This window comes from Strix uralensis, chromosome 12 (assembly GCF_047716275.1).
Source record: "Strix uralensis isolate ZFMK-TIS-50842 chromosome 12, bStrUra1, whole genome shotgun sequence".
Taxonomy (NCBI): Eukaryota; Metazoa; Chordata; class Aves; order Strigiformes; family Strigidae; genus Strix; species Strix uralensis.
The window spans coordinates 3,357,455-3,384,862 of NC_133983.1; the positions used below are offsets into that span (position 1 = coordinate 3,357,455).

The following is a 27,408-nucleotide window of genomic DNA, read 5'->3' on the forward strand; positions in this document are numbered from 1 at the left end:
GGTTGTGGCTGTATTACCAAGTGACCCCCCCACTGCCTGCTGTATTCACTGATGCTGTGAGCGTGGGTTAGCACGACGCAGCAGGATTTGCACTGGGGAGGAGAGGAGAAGCCCCCAGCCCTGCTGCCTTTTCTCTGCTCCCCTCCCAGCCGCAGGCTGAAATCCAGCGGCTGTAAAGGGAAAAAAAAAAAAAGGTCTTGGCAAGATCAGAGGATGAAAGTTGATGTGCCGGGGACCTGAAAAGAGGTCCAGTTAAATTAGTGTGGGAAGATTAATGGTGGTTTTTCTTTTCTTTTTCTGTCTTTAAAGCCGGTGGAGGCGGGGGGGATGCAAGTTTGCTTTTCACATCGTGTGTGTCTGGGGTTTGGCCAGCCTTGCTGCTGGCTGCTCTTGGCTCCGAGACCGCCTGCCCATGCTCGCCTCCCCTCCCCTGGCTGCGGCTAAAAGGTTTGGAGGGCTTGAAAAAAATAAAATAAATTAAGCCCTCTGGGGAAGCCTCGGTGCCTGCTGCAGCGGCAAAGGGCTGCATTTGAGTGGTGGAGCAGGAGGAGGCACCCAGCAGCATCCTCAGCTTTCCTGGTCCCCACCGGGTCGCACCTCCACCCCCCTACCTTGCCAGTCCTGGTAACACTCTGGGGTTTTCCACAGCCTCCCTGATCTTGGTCCTCTTCGAAGAAGTGCTTTGCAGCCCTTAACCTTCTTGTTTTCCCTTTTGGTAGCATCTTGCTTCAGCTGAATTCCCAATCTTCTCCTTGGCAAGAATAACCTTCTCCCTGGTGTTGTGTCCCCCATTTCATTGCCCAGGGAATACCCACCCTCTGGGACATCCCAGGCCACCCTTGAGCACCTCCCTGCTGCTCACAGGCATTTTAATCTTTTCACTACTTTTTTTTTTTTTTTTTCCTAAGCTTTTCCATAAATACCAGCAAGGAGAGAATCTTCAGGAGCTCAGTCCCTATCCTCACCCTCATGTGTGCCCCAGGAGCTGCAGCCTGCCCTGGTGTCCTGGTAGTCAGTATGTGCTGCAGGGTGCTGAGTCTCACTCCACGGGGGTCTGCAGCAGATTTGGGGTCACCTCCCCTTCCTGGGAGGCCCCAACCCAACCGTACTGGGGCCAGCCCAGCATTTTGGCCAGAGGCAAATTCCTTGCCAAGAGCATCAAGGCGATGCTTTTCAGGCAGGAGATGTATCCCATCCGGCACACACCATTCGGGGGCAGCTTTTCCCCTGCGCCGCTGCCAGCAGAGCTGGTCTCAGCTCCGTTCAACCAGAACGAGCGGCAAATTAACCTGACCTAGATCTGGAGAGGCCAGAGAGACCGACAGTTTTGTGTGCCCTCAAAATCTCTGCTCTGAAGGCGATACAGGGAGAAATCTTGCCTATTCCCAGGGAGGAGAAATAGTAGATTATTTATAACTGTCTGATAACCTGCTCCTCATCCCTGAGCCGTGCAAAGAGCTCGCCCCTCTCTGTGCTGCTCTTCGTCCCCGTGCTGGGAGAGGCTCACAACGTCGGCCGGGTCTCCCCATCCACTGTGATGCTCCTTCCATTCACACTAATCCCCCAACTCGCCCGGAGCAGGGGCACACCACCCTACATCTCATCCCCGCGGGGAAACCTTCACAGAAATCCCTTCTGGGCCAGGAAAATATCCTCAGTGGCTGCTCCTCCAGGCTGGCCGTCGCGATCGTGCCTTCGCCGGGCAGCTGGGAATGGCTCCGGCCTTGTGCTCCCGGTGCTGTCGGGTCTGACGGCCACTCGGCTCCTGACGGATGGGACCAGCTCGCTCCTGGCGCAGCCAGCCCGTTGCCATGGCAATGGCAGGATATTGCTTTCTTACAGCCTCCTCGCTTGCACAAAGCCAGCCGCCAGCTCTAGCTTTGCTTAGCGCAGGGATGTGCAGCGCATACCAAGCGCTCCTGGCTTTCCTCCGTCCCCGGCTGGGAACCCGCTCCAGAGCATGCGGGGAAGAAGCAGCAGGAGCTGGAGCTTCCTGCCTCTTTCCCACGGCTGGAAAACCCCAGGCCTTCACGGCTGCCTGCTCCTCTTCTTCCTCCAGGTGTTTGTGCACCCGTCCCTCCTGCTTCTTATTTCCTTCATGTTTTTCAGTTGTAAAATTCAGCCCACGCTGCTTTTTCCATCTCCTGCCTGTGACCTACGTGGCTGGCTTGGGGGGACACCCCTTAACATCTCCAGATCTCGAGAGGTCCAGCCATGCCCTTGGTCACTGCTGCCCAGGCAGCCTGGCAGGAGCATCCCGAGCCCAAGCAGCATCTCAGAGATGGAGCTTGACACCATCTCAGAGATAGACCTGCGCTGGGAGGTTGAATTAATGATCCAACCTTACAGTCTCTAAATGCTTTGAGAGGCAGCAGTGGTGATTTTTGCCCAGCCCAGGGTCTTGATTCTGTTTCCTGATGCTGTGGGAGCTGCTGGTGAAGTCTACGCTGCGCGATAGCCTAAACGCTGGGCTGGGTGGGAGGGCTTGGGAGGGGGATCAGGGCAGCAGCGAATGCAGCAGGGTGGCAATCACAGGCGGCTGGTTCATGCAGTACATCAGCCATGTGTTGATACAGCCTTGGCATGATAGGATATGTCAGCCTGGTTGTGTTGGCACGTGTGCTGGGCTCAGCAAAATCAGTAGCCTGAACAAGAGTCCCGGCTCTCACCCGCCTGCCAGCCCTTGTAGCCAAGCCCTGAGTCTCGTTGCCAGTTTTAGCCAAAGACAATGAGACTTGGAAACCTCCATGGGCGTAATTTCTCCAGCTGCGAGAGCTTGAGACCCCAATTAGTGCCTTCCCTGCTTGAAGGCTGCAAGTTCAGCTGAGCTGTGTGATTAGCCACTAGAGAATCTACACAGGCCTTCAGGAGACCTGGCTTTGGGAGCTCTGCTCAGGGGCATCCTCCACTTGAAACAAAACACCACCAGTGCCGGTTTATCTGCGCCACCGATGCTTGGAAGCCCTGCAAAGCTGGGCAGAGAGGGAGGACCAAGGACTTTTCTCTGCTGCAGACTGTGGCATCGCTTCTCTGGAAGAGGATGAAGGCTGGTGATGGCAGTGGCATCCCATGATGGCAATGAGGTCCCATCCTTGACAGCATCACGCAGCTGCTGTATTCTTTGGGGACAGCAGCACCTCCTCGTTGCACAAGCTGTTGTTATCTTATGTTTTTTCAGCCCTGGGAGAGCTGCAGGCTGGGACTTAGTCATGTTGATAGGCACAGGGTCTTCCCAAGCGTGCTGGAGCCTTATGGTGCCCATGGCAGGCTGCTTCCCCACGGCCAGCTCTGCACCAAGGCCTGGACACCTTGCTGCCTGCTCAAAGGCTGCTGGGGGCTTAAAACTCAGCCCTAATTACAAAAGAAAACCCAAATCAAAACAGCTTAAGATACTTGCAACAGAGAAACCCAGGGGCTCCGCTTTCTGATTTTCAAAGGTCATATTTTCAAGTTCTGCATGATCAAAAAAAGATGTAATTGGCCTTTTTTTGCAGGATTAAGGGGGTTTTTGGTAGCTCAGAAGCTAAAACTCCCATATAACTGCAGCTCCTCAGAAAGATGCCGTGTGAGAACACATGGAAAGCCTGGGACGCTGTGCTGGTGGGCAAGCAGTGGTCAGGGATGTGCTCTGCTGGATGCTGGTGGGTTAGACGTGGCAATCAGCCCTTTTTGGCAGCCTTTCTGCTCCACGGAGCCCTGCTACGCTCAGAGCATCAGGGACGGCTGATGAAACATCTAGACCCAAGGACATTTGAATGAAGGGGGACCCAAAATAGCCTGAGACATGAGAAGGGTTGAGGACAAAAAAAAACCAAACCCACCCTGTAATATCTTCTCCAGAAATGCTATATATAGACTAATTCAGCAACTTCTGGAAAGAAAGAGCTATGAAATCCAAATGGCAGCTCTGCCTCGACATGCTGAGTGCAGGGAGCTGAGCCCGCTCTTGGATGCTGCCCTGAACGGGGCAAGCCGGGGGCAGGGGGGGCAGACAGGCAGACTGGTGTTTGCCCCCATGAGTATCCCCATGCTCTTGCTGGAGTTGTCCCAAATCTGGAGTTATGAAGGGGCGTGGGGCAGCAAACCCCAGACCTCCCTGAAGTGGGAAGAGGGAGAAGCAAGCCCTGCGCCCGATTGCGTAAATTTGGTTTAATATCTCATGCTCCCTTGGGACTTGCAGAGCAGAAACTGGGTTTTTTCTCCCCTTTTCTCTTTCCTGCCCCATTCCCTCTGCCATCGTTTGAAATTTCCACTTTGAACTGTGTAGGTAGCCTTCTTTCCCCTATGCCTTTCTTGATGCACCAGGATTTGGTGCTTGCTTCCCATCTGACCCTCTCTGGCCGTGGAAAGGAAGGCTCACCCCGCCGGCTGCCTCCACCCCATGCGTGCTCATCCGGTGCTGTCTCTCTCTCCACAGGTTATCCTGAAGGACCTGGAAGTGCTGGCTGAGATCGCTTCTTCCCCGGCGGGGCAGACGGAGGGTCACGGTCCTTCTGATGGCTCCGATGCACGACCCAGCCCGGTGGAGCTTCACGTCCCGGCCAGGGCCAGCCAGCTGAGCTCCTCCGGTGAGTGCCGCAGCTCCGTGCCTCCGCGCTCCCTGGGCTCACTCGATGCTCTGGGGCACTGGTCAGATTTGCTCAGGCAGAAGGAGAAGCCTGTCTTGCAATGATAAATCAATATATCCATCCCCAGCATAGCTTGGGGATCAAGCCTGCCATGGCACAGACCAGGGCACTGCTTTTACTTTTATTGCTCTTCCCTCTAGCTCATGCTTCAGGGATTTAGGACTCTGTTTAGCAGCAGGATGCTGCAGAGACCAGTGTGGAGAGAGGTCATTGTTGTCCTATTTTTTACAGGACCTTGGGTGCCAGCCTCTTCTCTCCTCGTAAAAGCCCTCAGAGCCCTAAAATCACTTCAGGATGGGATGCTGGCTGCCAGCCCAGGTGTCCAAAACATAGATCAGTCTGTGCCTGTGATGTTGCCTGTTCAAAGCTGCCTACATTGACTATGAGCTGCTACGGTGCTCTGAGTGTCAGATAAGACCTCAGAAGAGAGATGAAGAGGGACAACCCTATCTTCTAGGGACTTGGGGGATTAAAAAAAAAAGCCTTTCGTTAATTATCCCGGCACATTAGGAAGTTTTTTCCACTTTCCCTTGTCTGTGGCTCATCCTTTGCAGTTGCTTGGCTGCCCCTTCTCCTCCACTGCTGCTATTTAAGGGCCTCCCTGTTGTACTTCTCAGGCCAGGTCATCCCAGCCAAAAGCACGTTTCACGGCAGCTTTGGATTGCAACCCGAGCACAGAGCCAAGGCTGCCTCTCCCTGCGCAGGATGCGGCCACGGGGCCTTGCAAAACCACTGCCAGAGAGGGAGGCTTTGTTTTCTGCTCCCCAGGCTTTGTTTTCTCTGAAGATCCCAGATCACTCACCCCTCCCTGGGCTTAGAAATGTCTGCACCAGCTACCAGCTCAGGTTTTGGGTTGTTTGGGGTGGTTTGCATTTTTTTTTGCAGATCTACCTGTTTCATGCTGGCAGCTTTAGCTCTGCGATGGAGGGGTAGGGGCTGCAATGCTGGCGACCTCCCCAAGCCCTCTGAAAATCTCATCCATCCTCCCGGTGTCAGAAGTGAGACCGCCTGGGTGGAGCAGCTCCTGCGGCGCTGGCCAAGCAGCTGAGGAGCTGCAGTTCAGCTCACACTGATGGTTGTCTGAGGTTTCCTTCCTTGTGGATGATCTAAAAATAGCAGGCTGGATGGCGTGGATCCTAATGGCTGCCGTGGCCCCTGTTAGCTATCTGGAAGAGCAACTTGGCTTCACTTATTCAAGTGTAACGTTTGAAAAGAGTCTGGCTCTCCACACGTTGAGCAGATCTGCTGGAGCCAGAGCTCCCATTGCCCCAGGGTGGGGCAGTTTGCCCCCACACAAGTCCTAACGGGCTCTGGCTTCCTCACCTACTTTCCTTTTCCTTGTAATGCACCAGAAAATTGTTTCTTTGGAAATTTATTTGGGGCTGAGCTTTGCAGGGTGGTTGGCTTTTACCCAAAGGCAGACGTTTTTGGGGAGGTGAAAAGGAGCCGGTTTGTTGGCCTCAGACGTTTAACATGGCCCCAGTCCCGTCTGGCTCTGACCACCCAGGGCTGAGACTGGATCGGCTGCTGGGCTCCGGCTCCCAGGGGAGCTGAGGGGTCACAGCTGGGCCGGGACCCTCCTGGATTATGCCTGGAAAAGAGGAGGCTCTTGGAAAAGACTCTTTTTTATCAGAGGGTTGTTTGGGGTGCGCTTTTTTGGAGCGGGAGGGTGACTAGTGGAAATCCCTGTCTGTGCATGGTCCCGGGGTAGTGACATATGGTGAGAGCAAGTGAACCCAAGCTCTGCCCTGTAGAGTTTGTGAGTACAGCCCTTCCCAGGTGAAAACCATGAGGTGCTGGCACCGAAGAGAGAGTGTACCCCTTTCTGGGGTCACTGGTTTTGTACTGGGATGTATGGGAGTGTTCCCCAAGCACACCTGCCTGGCTAGCAACCTTGGCTCAGACAGTGCTTTATTAGCAGTAGGATGCTACTGCACCATTGGAGGGGAGGCTGCAGGGTACCAGCGCTTCTCCCCGGAGTTAAATCTCTCCGTTCCCTTCATCACACTTTAGACTGAGATGCCGTCGGAGCTGGCAGTGGGAGGAGAGCTGCTGAGCCATCTCAGGTCCAGTCTCTCCTACCTCTGAGGCCCATCCGAGCGTGCAATTGGCTTTGCAGGTAAACAAACATGGACACCCCTTAAAATCCTTGAGCTCGCAGCAGGTTGCCATGCAGTGCTCTCCATCTTGGCACTCCAGGCTTTGCCACCTGAGCAGCAAGGGCAGGAGGGGAGGTGGAAGGGGCCAGTGCCCCCGTGGTCTTCCCCTCGCTTCCTCTCGCTCCCTTTCTTCCCTCGGGATGTGTTTATGCAGTTGTTTCCCTGCCATTGAGTTCGGTTTCCTTCAGATGCTGGTTGATTAGTCAGGAAAGCCGTGTCCCACTTCCGCAGCCCGTTCCCAGCTCCAGTTTTTATTTAGCTGCTTTGTTCTCCAGTTACGTAAGGTCAGCTGCCCTCGACGCCTTCTCCAAACACAATGAGCTGGGGCCAGCCCAGCTCAGCACCGCCTGGGAGACCCGACAGCTCTCCTCCCAGCCTCCTCCGGCTGCCCTGGGAGAGGGTGGCTGGGTGCTGACCTCCAAGAACCTCTCCTTGGATACCTTATGCCCACTTTTCAGGGACAAGGTCTGCAGGGCTGTGCCCAAGGTTCCCAGTCTTTGGGATGATGGTGCAAATGCCCATCTGGTTTGTATAATGGGAATCCAGCTGCCTGCTTTGCTTTGGGAGTGTTTTGCCAACCCTGTAGAAGTTGGGACAAGTAGTAGATGACCCAAGAGTGGTTGTCACTAAGGCCAGCAGGTCAAAGGGGATGATCCTGCCCCTCTACTCCGCTCTGATGAGACCCCCCCCCTGCAGTGCTGTGTCCAGCTCTGGGGTCCTCAGCACAAGAAGGACATGGACCTGTTGGAGTAGGTCCAGAGGAGGGACACAAAAATGATAAGAGGGATGAAACACCTCTCCTGTGAGGACAGGCTGAGAGAGTTGGGGTTGTTCAGTCTGAAGAAGGGAAGACTCTGGGGAGACCTTATTGTGGCCTTTCAGTACTTCAGGGGGGCTTGTAAGAAAGATGGGGACAGACTTTTTAGTAGGGCCTGTTGTGATAGGACAAGGGGTAATGGTTTTAAACTAAAAGAGCGTAGCTTCAGACTAGATATAAGGAGGAAATTTTTTACGATGAGGGTGATGAAACACTGGAGCAGGATGCCCAGAGAGGTGGTAGATGCCCCATCCCTGGGAACATTCAAGGTCGGGCTGGATGGTGCTTTGAGCAACCTGATTGAGTTGATGTCCCTGCCCATTGTGGGGGCATTGGACTAGATGACCTTTAAAGCTCCCTTCCAACCCAAACCATTCTATGATAGCACACGTGCAAGCCCTCCAGCCTAGTCTCCGATTCTGCTTTGCATGGGAGGAGAAAGCCCCCTCCAAAAGGATGCTGATACCATCCGCCACCTCATACAGGGTAGCTCTTGCACGCATCTCTTCCTTCCTTTCTTCACAGCTTTGTAAGGAGAAGTGGTTATGACCCTTTGTTTCGCAGGAGGCACTTTCCTTTCCAGCTCGGTCTGGTCTCTCCTGCCTGGCTTCCTGCCGGAGGCGGTGGGGCTGGTGGCGTACCCTCTGAGCACCTCACGCTATAGGATGTTTACAGTGAGGCTGACTCCATTCGTGGGTGCACTAACATGCCTGAGGTCATTGGTTTCCACCAGCAGTCCATGGATATCTCAGGAGTCAGCGGATTACTCCAGGGGAGGATTCTAAAAGCCCCCGAGACACACAGTCTGTTGAGTTCAGACTTGCTGTATCCCCACTGGAGAACATTCAGCGCTCCAGAGCCTGGACCAAACTTGAGATGTTCTGTGGTAGGGATTTCCTGTCGACATTTTTCTGAGGGATTTTTGTTCTCAGTGAGCCAAACCGCTCCCTTGACGTTGCCTATCGCTTCATTTGTGTAATCACAGCTCTGCAGAGGTGGCAGATCTGCCTAGATCTGCAGAGGAGGGACAAGGTCCTACCTCCAGATGGTCTGGAAGATGTTAGGGCAGCCTCTGAAAACACCGGGCAAGTCTGTAGGGTATGGGGGGCGTCCATGAAAGGTAGGAAAGAAAAGGTGACCCCTTGTCAGATGGCTCAGATTTGCTAAACTGGCATTTCCAATGGTAGGGGAGGTTAAAAGTGAAGCTCCTCTGTACTCATCCTCTCCACAAAAGGCAAGGAGAGAGCCGACATCACGCCATGGACAACTTGCTCTCGAAGGAGCCAGTTTCCAACAGCTTTCACAGGATCAGGAGTGTGACAACAGGGAGTGGAGGAGCCAGGTGGCACGAGAGGAGAGACTTATCGCTCCTGAGTGCTCTGAGCAAAACACTCTGGTTCCTGATGGTCAGTGGCTCTGCCATCTCCTTCCCTACTGGCATGGAGCTGTTTAGGAGGGTTGGCTATAAAAAATGCTCTTCTGCCTCTTGGAGAGGAGGGGAATTCAAAGAAAAGGGTGATTTGTTTCTTCTCGTGGATCCTCTGAAATGGCAGTGCTGGGATGCCATGGAAAACCCCAGGAGAGACCATCCAGACTGTAGCCGTAACTCACCTGGCATGGCTTCAGGTATCGATCCTTCCTGAGATGGTTACAGCACATGGCTGGCCAGAAAGGTTGGGGATTCCTGAATAAAAACTGGGATTACTGGTCTGTAGAGGCTGATAGGGGAGAAGTTGTTGGTGTGGATAAGATCACTCCTAGCCAAGCACCCCCAGTGTAGTTACTTTACAGTAACTGCCTCGGTTTTCCCAAGATGTTGCAAGGAATTTGAAGGATGGGGTGAGGAATGAGATGAAAACAATTAAGCTAGCAGAATTAATATTGGTGCAGAAATGGCCTGGCAAAGCCCATTGCTGCTCACTCCTGCTTGCAGGTTATCTTCCATGTGCTTCACCTATCCGTGCAGTAGCCTCAGCCCACTCTAAAGTCAGCACAAAGCTTAACTGCTCCCGTTTTTGCAGCTCTGCTGGGTGTTTTCTTTTCTTGTGCATTGTCTGAGCTATAACTCTGCTGCATTTTTGCTTATTGATTTAGCTTAACAAAGAAAAATGAGGCAGTAGTGGGCTGCTAACCTTCCTAGGAAACCCATCAGCTTTATCGTTGCCTGCTGCCCTCCTTCAAGGCAAGGCACAAGCACAGGCCCTGCGTGGGAGCGGTGGCATCCAGAGGATCAGTGCAGAAAAAGCTTCATTTGGCATCAAAATACATACCCTGGCCCATCTGGGGACCCCTTTTCTGGCAAGATGGTGAAGTCTTGGGAATTACAAACCCACGGCTCTTTAGCCAGGTAGAAAGGGGAGAGGCAGCTGTGTGCCCAGGCAGCCCTGCGAAAGCAGGCTAAGCACAGCCCATGGCTGTGTCATCCATAATTTTGGTGGTTTTATTTCCTCAGCAGCATCCTGCGCTCTGGAGAAGGGAGAGCTCAGCTGAGCTGCCGACACGTTCGCATCTGTTTCCAGCTACGCCCTGTGCTGGATTTTTGGAGGAGGGGGGGAGGATTTGCCTTTTTTACAGCTCTATTTTTATCCCGCTCTGCGAGGTTTCGCCACCCCGTGTTTGCAAAAGCTAAAATTCAAAACATCCTGGGGAAGGCTGCTGGCGGGGCAGGGGGGGGAGACGCAGCACAGATTCCCACGTCGCCGCCCAGGGTTTCGCCGAGCACCATCTGGCAGTGCCGACTCCCACGCTGCCGGCGCTCGATCCTCGCCTCGCGTGGGTTGAAGGCTCACGGACTGGCTCCGGCTGCTGCCGGGTTTATCCCGACTGCTCCGGGAGGAGCCGAGGGAGATCCTTCTCCGGGCTGAGCTGGAAATGTGATGCCCCGGAGAAGGCGCTCGGGTGGGAAGGATGCTCAGCCCCGCCAGCTCTTAGCTTGCCCTCCCTGTATCCGAGCTGAAATTGCTTCAATTAGGGATTGCAGTAAATCATTTTAGCTAAACCGCTGCAAATACCCTTGTGGATACTCTTTAAACAGCTTACCCAGCTTTAGCTTGCTTCAGAAAGGAATCAATTCTGGTCCAATCTTATTTAAATTTGGTTTAAATGGAGTTAAGCAAGTCCACACCGGTTTTAATTAAGGCCAGTTGGAAAACAATTACAGTAAATTAGTGGGAGTTGCGTTTTATGGCAGGGTGAAGTTCGGCACTTTGCGGCCAGGGTAGAAAAGCCAAGTTCATGTCAGAGTCTGCCAGGCCCCCCCGGAGCAATTTGGGGACACCTTGGGTACTGTAGGTCTCGAGACGGCTCAGCCCATCAAGCAGCCAGATGGCCCAAATGTTCCAGGCTGCTATACAATATATATTTATAAGGGCCTTAATATAGATCCCTAATTGCCTGTCTGGGTTGATTTATAGCGTGGCCACGCGAGTGATGGGAACAGCATGAACCACCGGCGAGCACTTGGGGATGACCGGGGGTTTCAGCAGGCGTTCGCCGTGCTCCGCTCGAGCTAGAACCCGTGGGTGCGGGGGAGAGATGCTGGTGCTGGCTTAGATGATCCAAGAAGCCCACTCCTGTCCCTGGTTCTACGCTGGGCTGAAAATCCTTGGGAAAGGCTTTGTTAGGCCGACGTCCTGGGATGCAGGAGGTTGCTGTAGTCGTTGTGAGGGGTCCAGGCCAGATGGATGGTGCGGACTCGTTTCTGCAATTGCACGGAGCTGCAGTTTTCACATGCCTTTTGCAGGCTGTTTCTACCGGCTCTTGTTTCAACACTCTGATGTTCCTGTGAGCCCAAAATTCCCATTTGTTCCTATTATAGCTGATATCTAGGCTGAGTTTCATCATTCCTCTGAGCAAGGATATTTCTTCCAGCTCCTTCCCCCATGCAAGTTAAAAAAAAAAAAGGCAGCAGAGCCGTGACGTGCCACCAGCCCCGCGCCGGGTGCGTTAACAGCCTAGCTGGCAGGTTACGGATCTGCAAAGTCTCGCTTTGGGGAAAGGGGGAGAGGTGCAAGCTTCAATTAATTAAGCCACAGTTTTCATAACACTTCTCTCTGCTTGTCTCTCGTGCTTCGTAGAAACACTTGACAAGCTGCTCCTACGGTTCTGTCGAGCCAGGGATGCTGCTGTGCTGAGCTGTAACCCGTGGGGCGGTGAGCTGAGCTCTGGGCTACGCTGGGAAGGGCTGCATGATGGCAAACAAGGTGCCAGCCGCTTCCTAGACATCCTGTAAATACAGAGCAAATAGGACGTTTGGAGGATTTGCAAGAGAAATGTTTTGCCTGCTTGGAAGAAGTATTGGCCTTTTAAATTCCAGCTGAGATTTGATTGAGCCTTTTGCAGCCTGAGAGACCCCTCCACGCTGGTTTCTCACCCTCAGCGTTACCCCTGGAGAGCACTGGCAAGGCTGCTCCAGCTGGCAGAGCGTGCCGTGGTGGAAACCATCCTTAAGGACACACAGACATAGCTGCTGGGTGCCAGGCAGGCAAGGGATGGAAAAATGATCCCTTCTGAGCTCGGTCTCAATGCTCCATGAGGCAAAGGATGATGAAGAAGTTCCCTGGGTCAGGCAGACCATCACATCATGCTTTCCCCTCCTAAAAAAAACAGGGCTAAGGCTTGTTTTTGCTATCTCTGTGTCCCAGTCCCTCCTTGCTCCCAGCTCCTTGATCCACTGCAGACTGGGCAGGAGGCTGGAAGTTCAGGAGCGAGTCTGTGGAAGAAGATGGCAGGACTGAAGACTGGTGGTTGATCGTCCTGCAGATTGCAGCCAGGACCTGATCTCCGAGGCGATTCTGGCTTTTGGATTCTCAGCTGACACAGCGGGTCCTTACGAGTCTCCAGGCTGAGATGCGGGAGGTGCTGCACCACCTCAGGAGCACGGACCTGAGGGTGCTTCTGGCTGGTCTGTCTTGCACCGGCATTCCCAGCCACACAGCTCCTGGGCTTTGTCACAGAATCCCAGAATCATCTTGATTGGAAAAGACCTTGAAGCTCGTCCAGTCCAACCATGAACCTCACCCTGACCGTTCCCAACTCCACCAGATCTCTCAGCGCTGGGTCAACCCGACTCTTCAACCCCTCCAGGGATGGGGACTCCCCCCCTGCCCTGGGCAGCCCATTCCAACGCCCAACAACCCCTTCTGCAAAGAAATCCTTCCTAAGAGCCAGTCTGACCCTGCCCTGGCGCAGCTTGAGACCATTCCCTCTTATCCTGGCGCTTGTTCCTTGGGTCAAGAGACTCATCCCCTGGGCATGGTGCTGCTGGCACCCCAGCGACAGGAGCACTGGGTCTTTCAGGGAGTCAGAAAGATGCTGCATCCTCCTGTTTTTCCCTTGGGATGTGTTTTAGGATATGTAAGGGTTTGGGCTCTCCATGGAAGGCATGTGAGGCAGCGGTAAGGCACAACGCTGGAGCTCTGGGCAGGAGCTGCTGCCTGTGCTGCTGCTGAGGGAGACCAGCCCCGGCAGCAGTGCTGCCCTTGATGCTGTGAGGGGTCAGAGAGACGATTTTTGGGGTGTTGAGACGGGAGAAACTTCAAGATCAGACCTTCCCCTGGACAAGCGACAATGTTGGGGCATTACTAGCTGGTGGGGATGAAGGTGTGATGTCCTGCCTGCTGCTTGCTCTTGGGTTAGCAGCACAGCTCCGGTTTGGGTGCTTTGGCACTGCTGACAAAACAGGCAAAAAATATCACTTTCGCAGCTTTGAAAGACAGTTTTCATCTGCTCTTCATCCACCTTTGGCACCAGAAAGAAAACCAGTGCTTGCTTTTGAGGCTCTGCCTGTGGTACAGGCTGGGAGTTGCGAGGCTGAGCCGCAGGCAGGCACGGTGGGAAAGCAGAGCTGCTCCATGTCTGGACCGTGCCTCTGCTCAACCCGCTTTTGAGTGGTGCTGAGCAGCTGTAGTGACAACACGTGGGGCACGGCTGTATTTTCACACCGGGTACTCCCTGCCTTAGAACAAATGCACCTTTGTTTTCAAGCTCATCGGCTCAGCTAGATCCTATTTTTTTTGCCCAGATCATCTTCCCCACAGCTGAGGGGAAACATGATGCTACAGCGAACACTTGTGCTCTGGGAGATGCCTGCTTTAAAGCCTGGTTTGGGGTTTCGGGTGTACCAAGGCGGGGTGAGCACGCGACTCCAGCGGGGAGGAGACACCAGGTTCTGGTGCAGATGACCTCGTATTTAATTTTCCTTTTCCTTTGGCTGTGTCTGTTCTCTTGGATGCTAAATCCAAACCCAGGGAAGCTGCCCGGTATCACTGGGACAGGCAGGGTGGAAAGCAGCCGTGTGGCTTTTCCATCAGCTTTCCTGGGCTTTGGCGTCTTGATTGCGTCTTTAATTGGCTGCTCCATGCTCTGCTGAGTCTCAGTAGAAGCAGAAAACATACATAAATCAAACTCTTCAGGTTTCCTTCAGCGATCTGATGGAAATAGTGGCTGTTCTCAGGATGGGGGGGAATAACCTTGGGGCACTCGTGTGTGCCAGCTTCCCTCCTTACCGTGGTTAGACGTGGTCTTTCCATAGGAGAAATTAAGGGAGAGGGCTCCCCTTGTTGCAAAGTCGCCTTTAAAACCCTCTCTCCAAACATTTGCTTTGAGCGTCGTCCTGCTAAATAAACCATCTCCCCTGCAGTTTCACTGTGGGAAAAGCAATCTTTACCTGCCAGCTCCCTGCACTTGTGGGTTTGAAGGGGTATTTTTTCTAATGCTCTCTGCGTACCCTGAGCTGGGAGATGCCCCTTTGCCAGCCTCCTTGGCTACCCACCCTGCAAATAGTCTCAGACGAAGTTAGGACCTCTTACCAAGTGGGTGCCACAGCAGCAACCCATTCACCTTACAACCTGGAGCACCATTTGCTGTTCAACGAGCAATAGGAGCCCATCAAGAGTAAGTTTATGGCCCTGGGAGGTGCACAAGGGGCTGCTGGCCACTTGGCAGAGGCTGGGAGCAGAGGCTTGCCAGCTCCCGGTGCCCTGCGTGACAGGAGGGTGCAGAGCATCCCTTCCCTGTACTGCTAGAAATCCTCCGGCCCCGGGCGAAGTGCCTAAGGAGAAAGCACGGAAGAGCCTTGCATCCTGGAAGTGCATTAGGTCTGGGTGTGTGGGAGCAGGTCTAGGCTCTCCTGAGCACACAATCTCTCCTTGCTATCTCTCCTCTCTCTGCTTTCACACGCTCACCCTTCCCTCCAGCCAGGGCACTTCCCGCACCCTCCTTGCTCAGAGAGTCTGGCCACTCTCATTACCCATAATTTTCTGCCTTTGAGACTTGTAAGTGTGATCTGTGATAGCTGCTGCGTCAAAATGAAGCCTTGTTTGCCTTCTGGGCAGAAACCACAGCTGCTGCGGGTTTGTGCCCCAACCCAGCAGGTGCTCCAGGAGCAGGGATGCTCCACGCTGGAGGGACCACTGTTCCTTCGTGCCTGGCTCCCTTCCCTAACCTTCAGCTTGTTTTTTTATAAAGGGCTTTTGCAAAAAAAGAACAAAGAAAAAAACCATTTTTTGGTACAATCTCTGAGCTGGAGCTCTGCTGTGGTTTGATCAGTACTTCATGCTGGCCCTGGGGCATGTTGTATGTGACCATGTTGCACCAAGTAACTCGTGCTCAGGGGAAATCACGTCACCGAGCGTAAGCTGGTGACCGTGCCATGCCTCGGGACTGGACGTGTGTGTCTGCCACTACGTGCCTGTGTGCTGGGCTCGGGGCATCTGTGGCATGTGGGGCTGGATTAAAGGCTCTTCAATTCACCAGCAGTCTGGGTTTTGGAATGAGTGTACACGCTGTAGCTGAGGAGACAGGATTGCCTATTGATCTAGAGCCTCGGGCACCCCTTCTCCTATCAGCTCCTGAAGCCAAACGGCTCTGGGATGATCTCCCAAAAAAGCTCATTTCACCCCCACGTGCTGCTTCAAGGGCTGGGACCATCACAAGACTCTTTCCCGTGGGATGGAGAGAGCTGTGGCAGAACTGGCTCTGCTTGGCCCAAGCAGATGCAGTTATACGAGGCTTGGAAAGCTTTTTTTCATGCCCCAGCCCTCCTCTGCCAAGTTCTGCGACCGTATTTTGGATGTCTGCTCTCTGATTGAGACTGCTTTGGCAGAAGGGCCCCGGCTGCTCTGATTTTCTCTCCTCTTCCCCTGCCTCCCCAGGTATGAAAGGCTTGGAGTGCTCGCCCTCCACGCCCACCATGAACTCCTACTTCTACAAGTTCATGATCAACCTGCTCAAGCGCTTCAGCAGCGAACGGAAACTCCTGGAGACCAGAGGAGCCTTCATCATCAGGTCAGAGCACCTCACCAGCCTCACCGAAGCCGCCGAGCACCCCCCAGGCAGGGTGGGATGGGGATGACTGGGTTGAGCAGCCCAAGCACCAAGCTCCATAAGAGCCAAAACCATTTCTGCAAGCCTCCCTCGCTCGCCAGCAGATGGTTTCAGAGCAAACGGGACTTGCCTTTCACATGTCGAGGCACCGTATTTCTCACTCCCATCCCTGGAGGCAAAGTAGCTCCTTATTAAATAGCATTGTCAGAGCCCGTTTCGACCAGCCAGAGCATGAAGACAGGCTTGCGCTCGGGGTGCCAAGTCAAGTGAATGCCTCCACCCTGCTCGGTGAGATGCTCGCCCAGCAAAAGCCTTGTCCCCCAAAGCCATGTGTTTTGATGCTCGGAGTTGATAGGTTTTGCTTCGGCTTTTTAAGGAGCAGAGGCAGAGGCTGGAAGGCCAAGCGTCATGGCAGCTGGCAGGGCATCGACCTTAACGCAATGAAATGTGGGGCAAGGGACACCAGTTCCTTGGCTCGCTGGGAAATAATGGGTTTAACAGTCGGGGTGAGGTGGAGAAATCAGTGAGGAGGTTGGTGGGAGGAGAGAGCAGGACCTTGGGTTTTCCTCCCTCGCTTTCAGGGAGGTGGCATCAAAATGAACGTGGGGAGAGCATGAAACCCAAACCATGGTCCCATGGGAGAAGAGAGCTGCCTCTCCAAAGGCAGAGGGATGCATGAGGTACTGGTGGGGGGGTCCCATCACTGCGGTTGGAAAATAAAGCATGCAGAGCTCTGAAATCCATTAAGCCAAGCTGGGTGTTGAGTTGTACCTGCTCGGGCAGCGCTTTGGGCAGCCCAAGAACACGCTGAAAAGTTGCCACTGGATTCATCCCGTGAGCGATGAACGTCAAGGCAAAGCATGGCAGGTTGCAAAAATGATGAAACGTGGGCAGAGCAGGGTTGCAGCCGCTGCTTGGGCTGCAGGGCAAGGATTTCAGAGGTCTCCCCACGCTTACATTAAATTTTAATGTAATACATTGCATTTCCCCCCTCAAAAAATCTGTCTGAGCAGATGGTTTTTTGCTTCTGATAGGAGTCTAGAAATGTTGGGTTTAATCATATGGGGATCTAAGAGTAGGGCAGAGACAATATCTCACTTGTAGTGTCCCCTCTCTTCTCCCCGGTCAGCACAGCCCCTGGTTTGAGCAGCCCTTAGCAGGGGAAGCGGCCCTATTCCTCGTTAAGGGAGCAGAGCAATTAAAGCAATAGTGAGCCTGGGCAGGGTCCCATTTAAAAGCTCTCCCATATCGTGGCCACCTCAATTTTTTCCCTCGGGCTCTGGCAGGATGAGCCTTGGCTGGCGGGGCCGGCTTTCCCAGCAGCCAGCCGGCAGTGCGGTGGGACCGGCTCGCAGCAGCTCAGCAAGCCAGGGCTTTTTATGGTGACTCATGCCCCCAAAAATCCGGTAAAGCGGAAAAAAAAAAATATGACTCTGTCCTTTGTCAAGTCACGTTGTGGCTCACGTGGGGCAGATGCAGGTCTGGAGCCAAAGCGGTGGTTCTGGGAGGGGTGAGCCGTGCCCTCAGGTACTAGTGATTAACTCTGAAACCTACTGATGGTGGTTGAAGTTAACTACATCTCTGTCGCCTCCTGAAAAACCAAGGTGGGAATAGAGGAGGAAAACTTTTACAGGACTCTTTGGAAAAGATTGATTTCTTGCCGGAGAGACCCAGCGAACGTGGGAGCTTCGTGGTGCTATTTTTAGCTGCTTTTCAAATTGAAGCCGTATGTGCGTTCCCACATTACATCCCTCCCCTGTCCACAAGCCAGCTCAGCTGTTTTGCACAGCGGGGTGAGAAGCCAGTCTCATGTTTGACTTGGGAGATGCTGGTGATGTTTCATCCTGGGCTGGAGAGCACGAGGGGGATGCTTGAGGGACCAGGACAGCGTGCGCTGAAGCATCGTTGTCCCCCACCGCTGGCACAAGCCCTTTGCTCCCTTTGTACCCATCATCTTCCCCTCCCCTCCGGGTCCACCGCTGCCCCTTTCTGCTGCCGTCCGGCCCGGGAACGACAAAGCAGGGAAGGAAAACAGACCTGTTAAGTTTAGGCAATAATTTCCAGCTGAAGGATGAATGTTCAGGGGAAAGGGAAACGGGAGACAGGATTTTTGTTAAAGCACAGCGCAGCAATTTTCCCTGTCACATTACCAGTGGGCAAGTTCAAAGGTCCGTGAGGTCAGGCAGAGGGTCTACAGTTAAAGGTAGTTTATTTCTAACCCAACTCAAGCTTGTTTATGTCTGATTGCTGACTCCAAAAGGACTTTAGTCTCTCTCCTGGTATGTCCTCAGAGTCCTGGAGGCAGAGGCTACGGTACGTCATGTGCTTGAGGACAGGAATGTGGTTTGAGCAGCAATCTCTGGAGGAGCCTGTGGCGCTGGGACCGTCTCTTGCTCTGTAGGGACCTGTGGTCCCCAAGGTGTGCAGAGCTGCTCCGGTGCCTGCCCATCGTTGGGAAATGGGTGGGAGAAGCACCCACAGCCCTCCTGGGCAGAGGTGGGGGCTGTGATGAGTGGTCTCGCCATCAGTGACCCCGTCCCGAGCTGGGTATCTCGAGATGATTTGCCAGAGAAGACAGGGTGCAGCTAAATGGAAACACAAACTGCCTTTAAAATAACAGGCAAACAGCTCCAAAAGCTTCTGTCATTCATAAGGAAGAATCCAGATTTCTTCTCCCTTGCCTGGGAGGGATAACGCAGCACTGGCACGTGGTCCATCTGTCAGTGCTGCTGGTGCACCCAAGAGGTGCCCTTCTTGGTCTGCCGCCTTCCCCGGTGGGATCCAGCATGGCACCACGAGATCAAACCATGGTGTGATGCCTCATCCCTGCCACCACCCAAGGGGACCTCACGGAGGGAGAGCCTATGGCCACGGCGCAGGAGGAGAAGGGAAGGGCAACATCCAGGAAAAAGCTCTTCAGGGCTCTTCAAAGCTACTTAGATGCCTCAAGAACACCTGGATGAGGGACCCTCTTTGTGAAGGGATGTGCCGAGGGGGCTCCAGTGGTACGAATCACCCAGAGTCTCATACTTTCCACCCCTCCCTGCTGAGGAACTGGAGAGGTGACAAACCTGCTCCCGTGATCTCTTCCAAGGATTTTTTTTGGCTTGGCGTCAATTTTCTGCATTGCAGCAGACAAGGGTTTCCTTTGGGGGTCGGTGTCTCTCACTGTCACTTGTGACTTTTTTTAGGCTGGAAGCCAGTAAACTTATTCCACCTTCAAAACTCAGAATTCAAAGCGCTGCCTTCTCCTCTCAAGCCAGGCATGTTTGTGCTCAAAGGTGGCTCCCAAAGGGCCGTCAGAGGCAGGAGCATCAGCCCCCACTCAGTGTTACCTCTCACCTTGATGAGCAGACCCAAGACCTTCCAGCCTTCTCGCTAATTAGGAGCTATCTGCCCTAGCTGGCATGTGGCCATTCTGGATTCAACAGAGCCCTTAAGCAAGAAGCAAACATTCACATTCAGCTGCTGGCCTCCCGACGATGGCTTGGAGCAGCAGAAAAATGCAGAGGAGCTTCCAAAGCATCACATGGCTCCTTGGAGCGGCACGGCCGTCCTCCGGGCAAGGACCCTGCGGAGGGAAAGCTGCTCGGCCGGTCAGGAGGCAGGCAGCGGAGCGACACCGAGGTTTTCAGCCTGCACTGGGATTTACAGGCTGGATTTAATGCTTCTTTGTTGGTACCAGCGCTGTGGGATGGGGAGATTAAATCAAAGGCTAAGCCCTACCCCATGGACATCAGTGTTGCTGCTCAGAGTGCGGTTTGAGGACAGGGCTGGCTGCCCTAGCAGCTTTGCCGCCCTTGGAAGGAGCCATGTTCTTCCCTCTTGTCTCTCCCCAGGCCAGTTGTGCAGCCCCCACGCTGTCCCCAGGGTCTGTCTGAGCTCTGGGAGCCGGTTTAGCTTGCTAAGCTGAGCCTAGCACCAAAGCAGCTGGCTTTTTGCTGCTCTCTGAGATGGATCAGCTCAGGCATTCGTGGCTGATGTACCTTGCCAGGACTGCAAATGAACCCTCCGGGGTACAAGATGTGCTCGAGTGGCTGGAGACACCCCAGTGCGCGTTGTGTGTGGATGCTTTGAAGTGCGGGGCTTAACTTTTAAGCCCAGGGAGGCCATTTTCTCGCTGAGCAGCGGCACCCTGGGGCGCGATAGGATGCCTGAGTCAGCGCTTTGCTCCCCAGGCAGGGGCCCGCGCACAGGGATTGTCTCAGCTTGTTTTATAGAGCCGTTGAATAAACCTCCCCGCTGCCTAGCACCTTCTCACGGGGCGTTTTTCTGAGGTTAAGCTGCATGGAAAGGGTCCTGGGGTGACTTTTCAGCTACCTCCCGCATGATGCACCCAGCAGGGCTTGGTTGTTCGACTGGGGTTGGTCCTTGGCTTTTTGGGGGATGCTTGAACCCCGTGGGGGGTGGCCAGGAGGGTGGGCTGGTTCTCCATCCACTCTGGAAGACGTAGGCTGGAGCAGATAAGGTTATTCGGCCAATTTATGACATTAGCTGGGGAACTGGAAAATCCCAAGTCTCATGATGGGGCCGTGGGTTTATGGCTCCTGCAGATGCGAAGAGTTCACCTGGCTGGAAATCCTGCCTTTTCCTTGAGGTCTTAAAGTCCTGCTGGGATGATGCCGGCGGAGAGCTGGATAGTGAAAAGGGCAGAGCTGGGGACAAACACCAGCACGTCACATTGGGTGCATGAAGGCCTTTATAGTGATGCCCTTGGCGTGGGGCTGGGGTGGCTGGTCCCCTCTTTTTGGGCAGGGAGGGGACCTTTCTGCCTCTGAGAGAGGCTGGGGCTGACCATGCGATGTCCCTTTCTCCCCCAAAAATAGGGGAAAAGAAGCAAAGTGGGCTTGAACCTGCTAACCAGGATGTGGAATTGGAGAGGGGAGGGGAGCAGAGGGCCGGCGTGTCCTACGAAGCGCAGACATCTGATGGTCTTGGCAGGCAGGCAGTGAGGAGCATGTTAAATCGCTTTTTGCTCGGCCTGCCTAGCATTCCCAGGGCCCTGCTCTCTGTCTGGGGGGGGGTGGGAAGGGAAGGGCGGCCTGCCAGCATCCCGGTGGGGAGGGCTCTGGGGAGGGAGTGGGATGGGGGTTTAGCCACAGGTTTGGATAGTGAGGGACATGCTGGGGATCCTGTGCAGAGCTGGTGGGTGTCTGCTTTGGTGGTAAGGGGATGCCGAAGCCCCAGGATCATCCTGCAGTGATTCACTGTCCCCCTGCCCCCCACTTCCCCCCCATTCCCCCATCCTTAACCTCGTCCTTCCCTCTTGCCTCGCTGTCCCACCTCCCAGCCCATCACCCACCCCTCGCCGGGGGAGGCTCAAGAGCTGGGACTAGCCAAAATCCTCCTCTTCTCCCAGGCCTGGATGCTCTTGAGCTCCCCTGGACACATTGGCCAAGCATCTCAATAACCTCCCGACGAGCTGGAGGCTCCCAGGGCTGGGATGCAGGATCCCCTTTGGCTCCTCCTTCCTCTGGGTTTGCTGATGCCACCGTGCCCCCTCCAGCTCCCACTGCCAAACCCGTGCCCCGAAAATCCCTCTGCCCCACCAGCAAGTGAATCAGGGCTGTGGGGGGACGCGTGTTGCCTCTTCCTCTCTCCCACCCTCCGGGCCGCTGCATTGCAGAACAAAACCTGCGTTTGTTTTTGCGGGAACCGTTCAGCTTGTACTCAGCAAAGTGCAAAAAAAAAAAAAAAAAAAAGAAGGGAAAAAAAAATGCAGCCCTTTTGATAAACTGTGATATGAACTCGGGTAAAATCCAAACAGCTGTGAGTGCTACAAGGGAAGCTTCTGTGTCGGGAGGCAGCGAGCCTGCGAAAATACAGTGCTCTGCCTGCCAGGATGCTCGCTGGCCGCCTGCCCTTCTGCTTTAATGAACTGTGCACTCTCCATCCCCCCCCTCCTGCCTTGCAGAAAGGAGGAACCAGAGAAAGCTTTTTATTTTTTTTTTTTTTCTGCCCGTTTGCAAAGCAGAAAGCGGGGCTCCCTCCCACCTAAGCCCCCCCGGCCGGGTGTGGGGTGGTGGAGCAGGGCGGCGAGCATCCTCATCTCTGCACCGAGGTCTGTGGGCTTCTCATCGCTTGTGTCCGGCTCATTCCTCTGTGCCCCTTTAACCCCTGCCCGCTCCCCAAAACCTCCTCTCCCCAGCTTTGCCTCCACCCAGCCATGGAAAACTCCATGGCTGGAGATCCAGAGTGGTGTTCCAGTGGGGTGGGGACATCCAGGCTCCGCTGTTATGTGTGTCCCACAGCCCCAGCCAGGCATGGGCTCATCTCGGGTTTTGATGTGAATTTGGGATGGGAACCGGCAACCCCACTGTACCTCCAAAACCCCCCAGCACTCAAAACTGTCTATTTTACATTATGCAACGGGCTACACAAGCCCAAGGGAGCATGTGCTTAATGAGGTTTTAATTCACTGAGACGGTGGGGCATAGTGCTGGGCTCTTCGATACCCTCCACAGCCCCATGAAGCAGGAGCTGGAGGGGAAAAACCCAATTTCTCCCAGGCTAGAGGTTGGATCTAGGGTTGCAACGTGCTGGGAGCCATCAGCAGGATGACCTTCACGATGGAGGACACTGGTCAGCCTCTGCCAGCCTGCTCCCGGGGCTGGACCCCCCAGAGAAGGACGGGAGATGCCTTCACTGAGCCATGGGAGCTGGGGAAGGACCAGCCCCTGGGAACGAGCTCGCTGTCCTACCCACCGAGGCTGCTCCCGGGATCAGCTGTGTTCGGAGCTGCCTGGAAGGATTTGATGGGTTTTTCTGTAGAAAAATGGGAACCACATGTGAGCAGCAGTGCCGGAGTGGGCTGGGACTAATTCGGGTCAGCGAGAGGGTGGAGGGGAGGAAGGGGAAGTGTGCGTAGGGGAGGAAAATCCTCCCAAAATGGCCAAGTTCCTTCAAAGGGCAGGTCCCCGGGGGAGGATATTTGCTCCCTGCAAGTGCTTTCCCTGGGATCCCAGCAGGAGTGCTTCAGAAAAGCAGGCTGTGGAAGTGGGAAAAGGTGAGCTGGGCAGTGGGGAGAGGAGCCTGCAGCTCCCGTGCTTGCTAACCATCATGTTCCCTGGAGCAGGGCTTCAGCACAAGCAGCTTCCAAGGTGTCTTCCAGATTTTCCTTGCCTAGCCGATGGGGTGAGGACCCTCGTGGTGGGGAGGCGGCAGTCAAGTGCAGACAAGGGGGGTGGTTTTGGCTGTTAGCTGCTAAATTGACCCGTCTGATCCCACCGGTCAGGGCTTGGGTGTTCTGGTGGCTTTTCCTCCTCTTGCTCTGCAAATGTGACATCTCAGTTTATTCATCTCCGTGGAGGGAGAAGCCAGGACAGGGAGTCTGGGTGAGGCTGAATAATGGCATTTCCCCCCCATCTCTCTTACAGGGGATCTTGCTCAGGATTATCCCCAAGGCAGAGGGCACACTCCGTTAAAAACCTCAAGGCAGGGCTGAGTGTTTTGCCTCCCGCTCTCATCAAGGAATATTTTTTCCCTTCCTGAGTGCTTTTGAACATCTCGCAGTCCGTCGCTGCTCGCCGGCGGCAGTCATGCGGCCCTCCCTCGTCACACGCTGCCCACCGATTGCAGGTACAAGCGGCAGGCGGGCGAGGATGCTCCAGCACTTCCCACAATCTCACTTGGCCACAGGTTTCCATCAAAGGCAGATGCTCGAGGCTGGATTCTGCCCCGGGAAGAGCTCACCCCAGCTGCAGGTTCCATAGCTCCTGCCAGTGGGTCCAGCCAGGCGCTCTGCTCCCAGGATGGGATGTCCTGGGATAAGATGTCCTGGGATGGGACATCTTCAACTCCCCGCTGAAAGCGTGGAGCTGTGCAAAAGCCACCCTGGTTGGAGGTCCTTCTTCCCTTTGCTGCTCCTTCCCTTCAGTGCGTGAGCTGCTCTCAGTGCTCAGCTGTGCCTGGAGCAGGTCCCCTTGTAGCATTGGGTGCTCTTAGGGTGCTGACACAGCAGGGAGCATCCAGCCACTCTCCTCTTGCACATCTATGGGCCTTGGAGGGTTAGGGGGAGCAAGGCTCCTCAGGCTGCAACCCACCTTGGGATCCTTCCAGGGATCCTGGCAGGGCAGGCGTCGGGATCCACCCTGTGATGCTGAAAGGCAGCGAGATGCGGCTGGCGCAGAGGCAAGCCCGGCAGTAAAGCCAAAATAACATCTGAGGCATCTAAACCACAGCATAAATGGGGGTATTTTTTTAGCTGACACTCCTGAGTCCAGAGTGTGGCTGGGCTCGCTGAGTTACTCATGGGCACCTCCTTCCCTGAGCTCTAGGACATGCCTGAGTGTACCCACTCCTCCTGCCGACCCTTCTCCCCGGAGCCACACAAGGACTAGCGTGGCCTCGCATGCGTCTGTATGTGGATTTGAGCTGACCAAGCAAAATACAGCCAGTTTGCTCAAGCAAAGTGAGGAAAAAGTCAGCAGCAGGGCAGCTCCGACTCGAGATGTTGGCAGAAGAGACGAGGCGGCTTCACCTCCCACCCCGGGGCACACTCGTCCCCAGGCCGAGCCAGCGGGTCCCTGCCTGCTGCCACCCATGGGACACTGCCATCCCCTTCCAGTTCTGTTTTTTCTTTCCTTCAGGAAAGCTTCGCCCTCAAACACACAGTGTATTCCTGCCATACCTCACCCCAGAGCTGGTCCCTCCGCTTTCAGAGCTCTAGGAATGCCCAGCGAGACCATTTTCTGCCAAATTTGCCTTCCCTACAGGGGGGATGCAAAGGCTCATTCGCCTCTTAAGACAGCAACCTACTCCTCAGCCATACTTTTAGGAGCAAAAGCACTTTTATTTCTTCATCTTAAAGCAAAGCAACGGGGAGGGAAGGGGAAGGGCTAGTGAAGGGACCACGGCTCCCATCTCTCTGCACTCCCCGAACCAGATCAGCCTCTGCCAGCTCCTGTTGTCACAGCTTTGCGCCCGCTCCTTTAACCTATTTTATTTGCAGCAAAGAGAAATTATAGGGGGGGAAATAAGGCGCTTGTCAGTTTTCTTGAAAATTAGGCCACAGCTGTCAGCCTGAAAGGGAAGCGTATGTCTCAAAGGAAGGATCCGCTGCTGCTTTACACATATTCCCCCCCTCTCAGCCAGCCCCTGCCCTTCCTCCCCTTTAAAAGAGAGGATGCTTGCCTGAAAATGTCGCTGCCCGGTGTAAATCCCCCTCTGGGGTCAGGCTCTGGAGGACTTGGTTGATCGTGCGTTGTTTCCCTCAGCCAGAGAGGTGGGCTGGAGCCAGGCTTTCTGCTCTTGCAGGCAGGCGGTGGTGGAGCCAGAAGTTCAGCCCTGCCAGGCACATGCTGCTGGCTGTGCCTCCTGCCTGGGGCTTGGTGCCCCAAGAACCCAGGGTGAGACTTGCATTTGCCATCCATTTTGCCATTGAGTCATCAGCAGGTTCAAAAGTCGGTGAAGAAATGCCTCGGGGGGGTTATTTTTTGCTTTCCTGGAGGGTTCAGAGGGGGAGAGCTGCCTGTTTTCCAGGTGAGCCTCCTGTAGATGCTCAGATGTTCCTACATAAACTGTGCTCAGCTGTTCCTACATAAACTTCGCAGGTCCTCAGTGACTGCACACTTGCAGGCAGGATAGCTTTATCCATGGGTCACTATAAGGTTTCCTCAAGGAAATTCCTGGGACACACTTGGGCAGCTGGAGGCTGGTGCTGTGTCTAGTGGGCTACACCTTGGAGGAGCTGTCACATTCATCTGTGTTATGCATAAGAGTTGGGCAATGCCTTGGACTGAGTGGACCATTAAACTTCCAAATTTAATTATCTTTTAGCTTCTGGTCCATCCCAAAGGATATTAGTGGTTGATCATCTTCTGTGCTGTAGATGATCAGAGGAAGAAACTTCAGAAGAAACTCTTCCTTCTCCTTGATACGGTCCAGTTTCCCCCTTCTGTTTGGTATGGAGCTGTGGGTATTTCACTGATGATATAAGTGCCCGGAGGTGTTGGATATCTGCTTTATACACTGAAGGTGACCTCTTTGAAGGGCGCTGTTTTCCAGGCAGCCAACAGTCAGGGTGGGAACAAGGTTCCTCACGAACGTGGTGGACATGCCCAGGAGGTGACTCGCAGCTTTGGTGGGCAGTGGGGAAGCCATCCTGCCAGCTGGGACAGGGACACCCCGGCAGTCTGGTGTCTGAGGGGAGCATCACGAGGAGCAGAAGCCAAGGGCTGAGGCTCTGCAGGACCAAGATGCTGTTTTGCCAACTGAAGCTGATCTGAAATACTAATATAGGTTTGTGCTGCAGGAAAGGAGGCACCGTGCTCCTCTCGGGGATACCCCGTGGTTGCTCTGGGGGCCCCTGGGGATCCCAGGGGAGAGCCTTACAGCTGAGACGGCCCCAGCCCAGCGCTGAGCTGGCACCACGGCTCCTTCAGCAGTTGTCACGCTGACGGCTTCTGCTGAGCAGACACTCTGTGGGAGGGTTTTCTTGTTTGCAGTGAAACACTCTGCACCTTTCCCTTTTCAAGCAAAGGCATCGCAGGGCTTGTCTCCAGATTCCCAAGATGCACACGTTTCCTCCCCAGATCTGCATCTCTCTGGTCCGTGGCTTTCACTGAGTTTCCTGGGGGAACTTGGTAACCATCATGAGAAACCAGGGCTGGCGAGGTTGAAGATAAGTTCAGGCTTTGTCGCACATTAAACTAGCTCTCCCCGAAACACCCTCACCCTTCCTGCTGACAGATTCCCTTTGATCCAACGCTCCTGCTCCTGGCTGACCTGACGTCTCAAAAAACAGGGCCTGAATGTCAGAACATGAAGAAGAGTCCAAAAGCCACATGAAGAAAGAGGAGCAACTCCTGCTTTTGCTCACGTTGTCCATGATGGCTCCCAGCTCCAGAGCTGCCCTTCCCAAGGACTCGTCCATGCTCTCCAAGGCTTTCCTTGGCCAGGTTGTACTTTACAGCTTCCCACATCCAGCAGATGCTGGTGCTCTGCCATATATCTCACTCCATCTTGGTGCCTGCAAGCCCATCCCCAGGAGGCAGATCCCACCAGGTCCTCTCTGTCTCTTGATGAGGACCCAAGCTCATTAGGGAAACGTGCCGGTGGAGGCTTGCTTTGAGATGGGAATGGGTGGCTGGGAGAGAGGAGATGGGGGGGCAGAGAGTCCCTCTGCCTCCTGCAGAAGGCTCCCCACTTCTCCTAAACTTCCCAAACCCTTCACAATCCCTTATATTAAACGCTATGAATTTTGAAAGCAGGAGCTGTCGGGGTTGCCATGGTTTCCCTTGCCCGGAGGAGCGGCTCTGAAGCCTCAATTCAGCAAAGACAGTGAGAAAAATGGAGGTCTGGGATTTTCTTTGCTGCCATGGTGGGGAAGGGTGGGGGAATGGCACCCTCCTGCCTTCCCTGCTCTCTCCTCCCTCTCCCCTCCATCCTAATTTTATCTGTGAGGCTGCTTTCTCTGCAGATTCCTAAAGGATTCCAACTGCTGGACCGGGCTGGGGATGCTGCTTTTCCCAGCAGGAGG

At 54.4% G+C, this 27,408-nt stretch overlaps 1 protein-coding gene across 1 annotated transcript in view; it reads left to right on the top strand.

Moving 5' to 3' along the window:
• VAC14 (VAC14 component of PIKFYVE complex) overlaps positions 1-27,408 on the top strand; it is a 66,142-nt gene that overhangs the window by 27,625 nt on the left and 11,109 nt on the right. The window contains exons 13-14 of the mRNA XM_074881913.1: positions 4,418-4,568; positions 15,758-15,890. Coding sequence (XP_074738014.1) covers positions 4,418-4,568; positions 15,758-15,890 — 284 coding nt within the window. The remainder of the gene's footprint in view (positions 1-4,417; positions 4,569-15,757; positions 15,891-27,408) is intronic.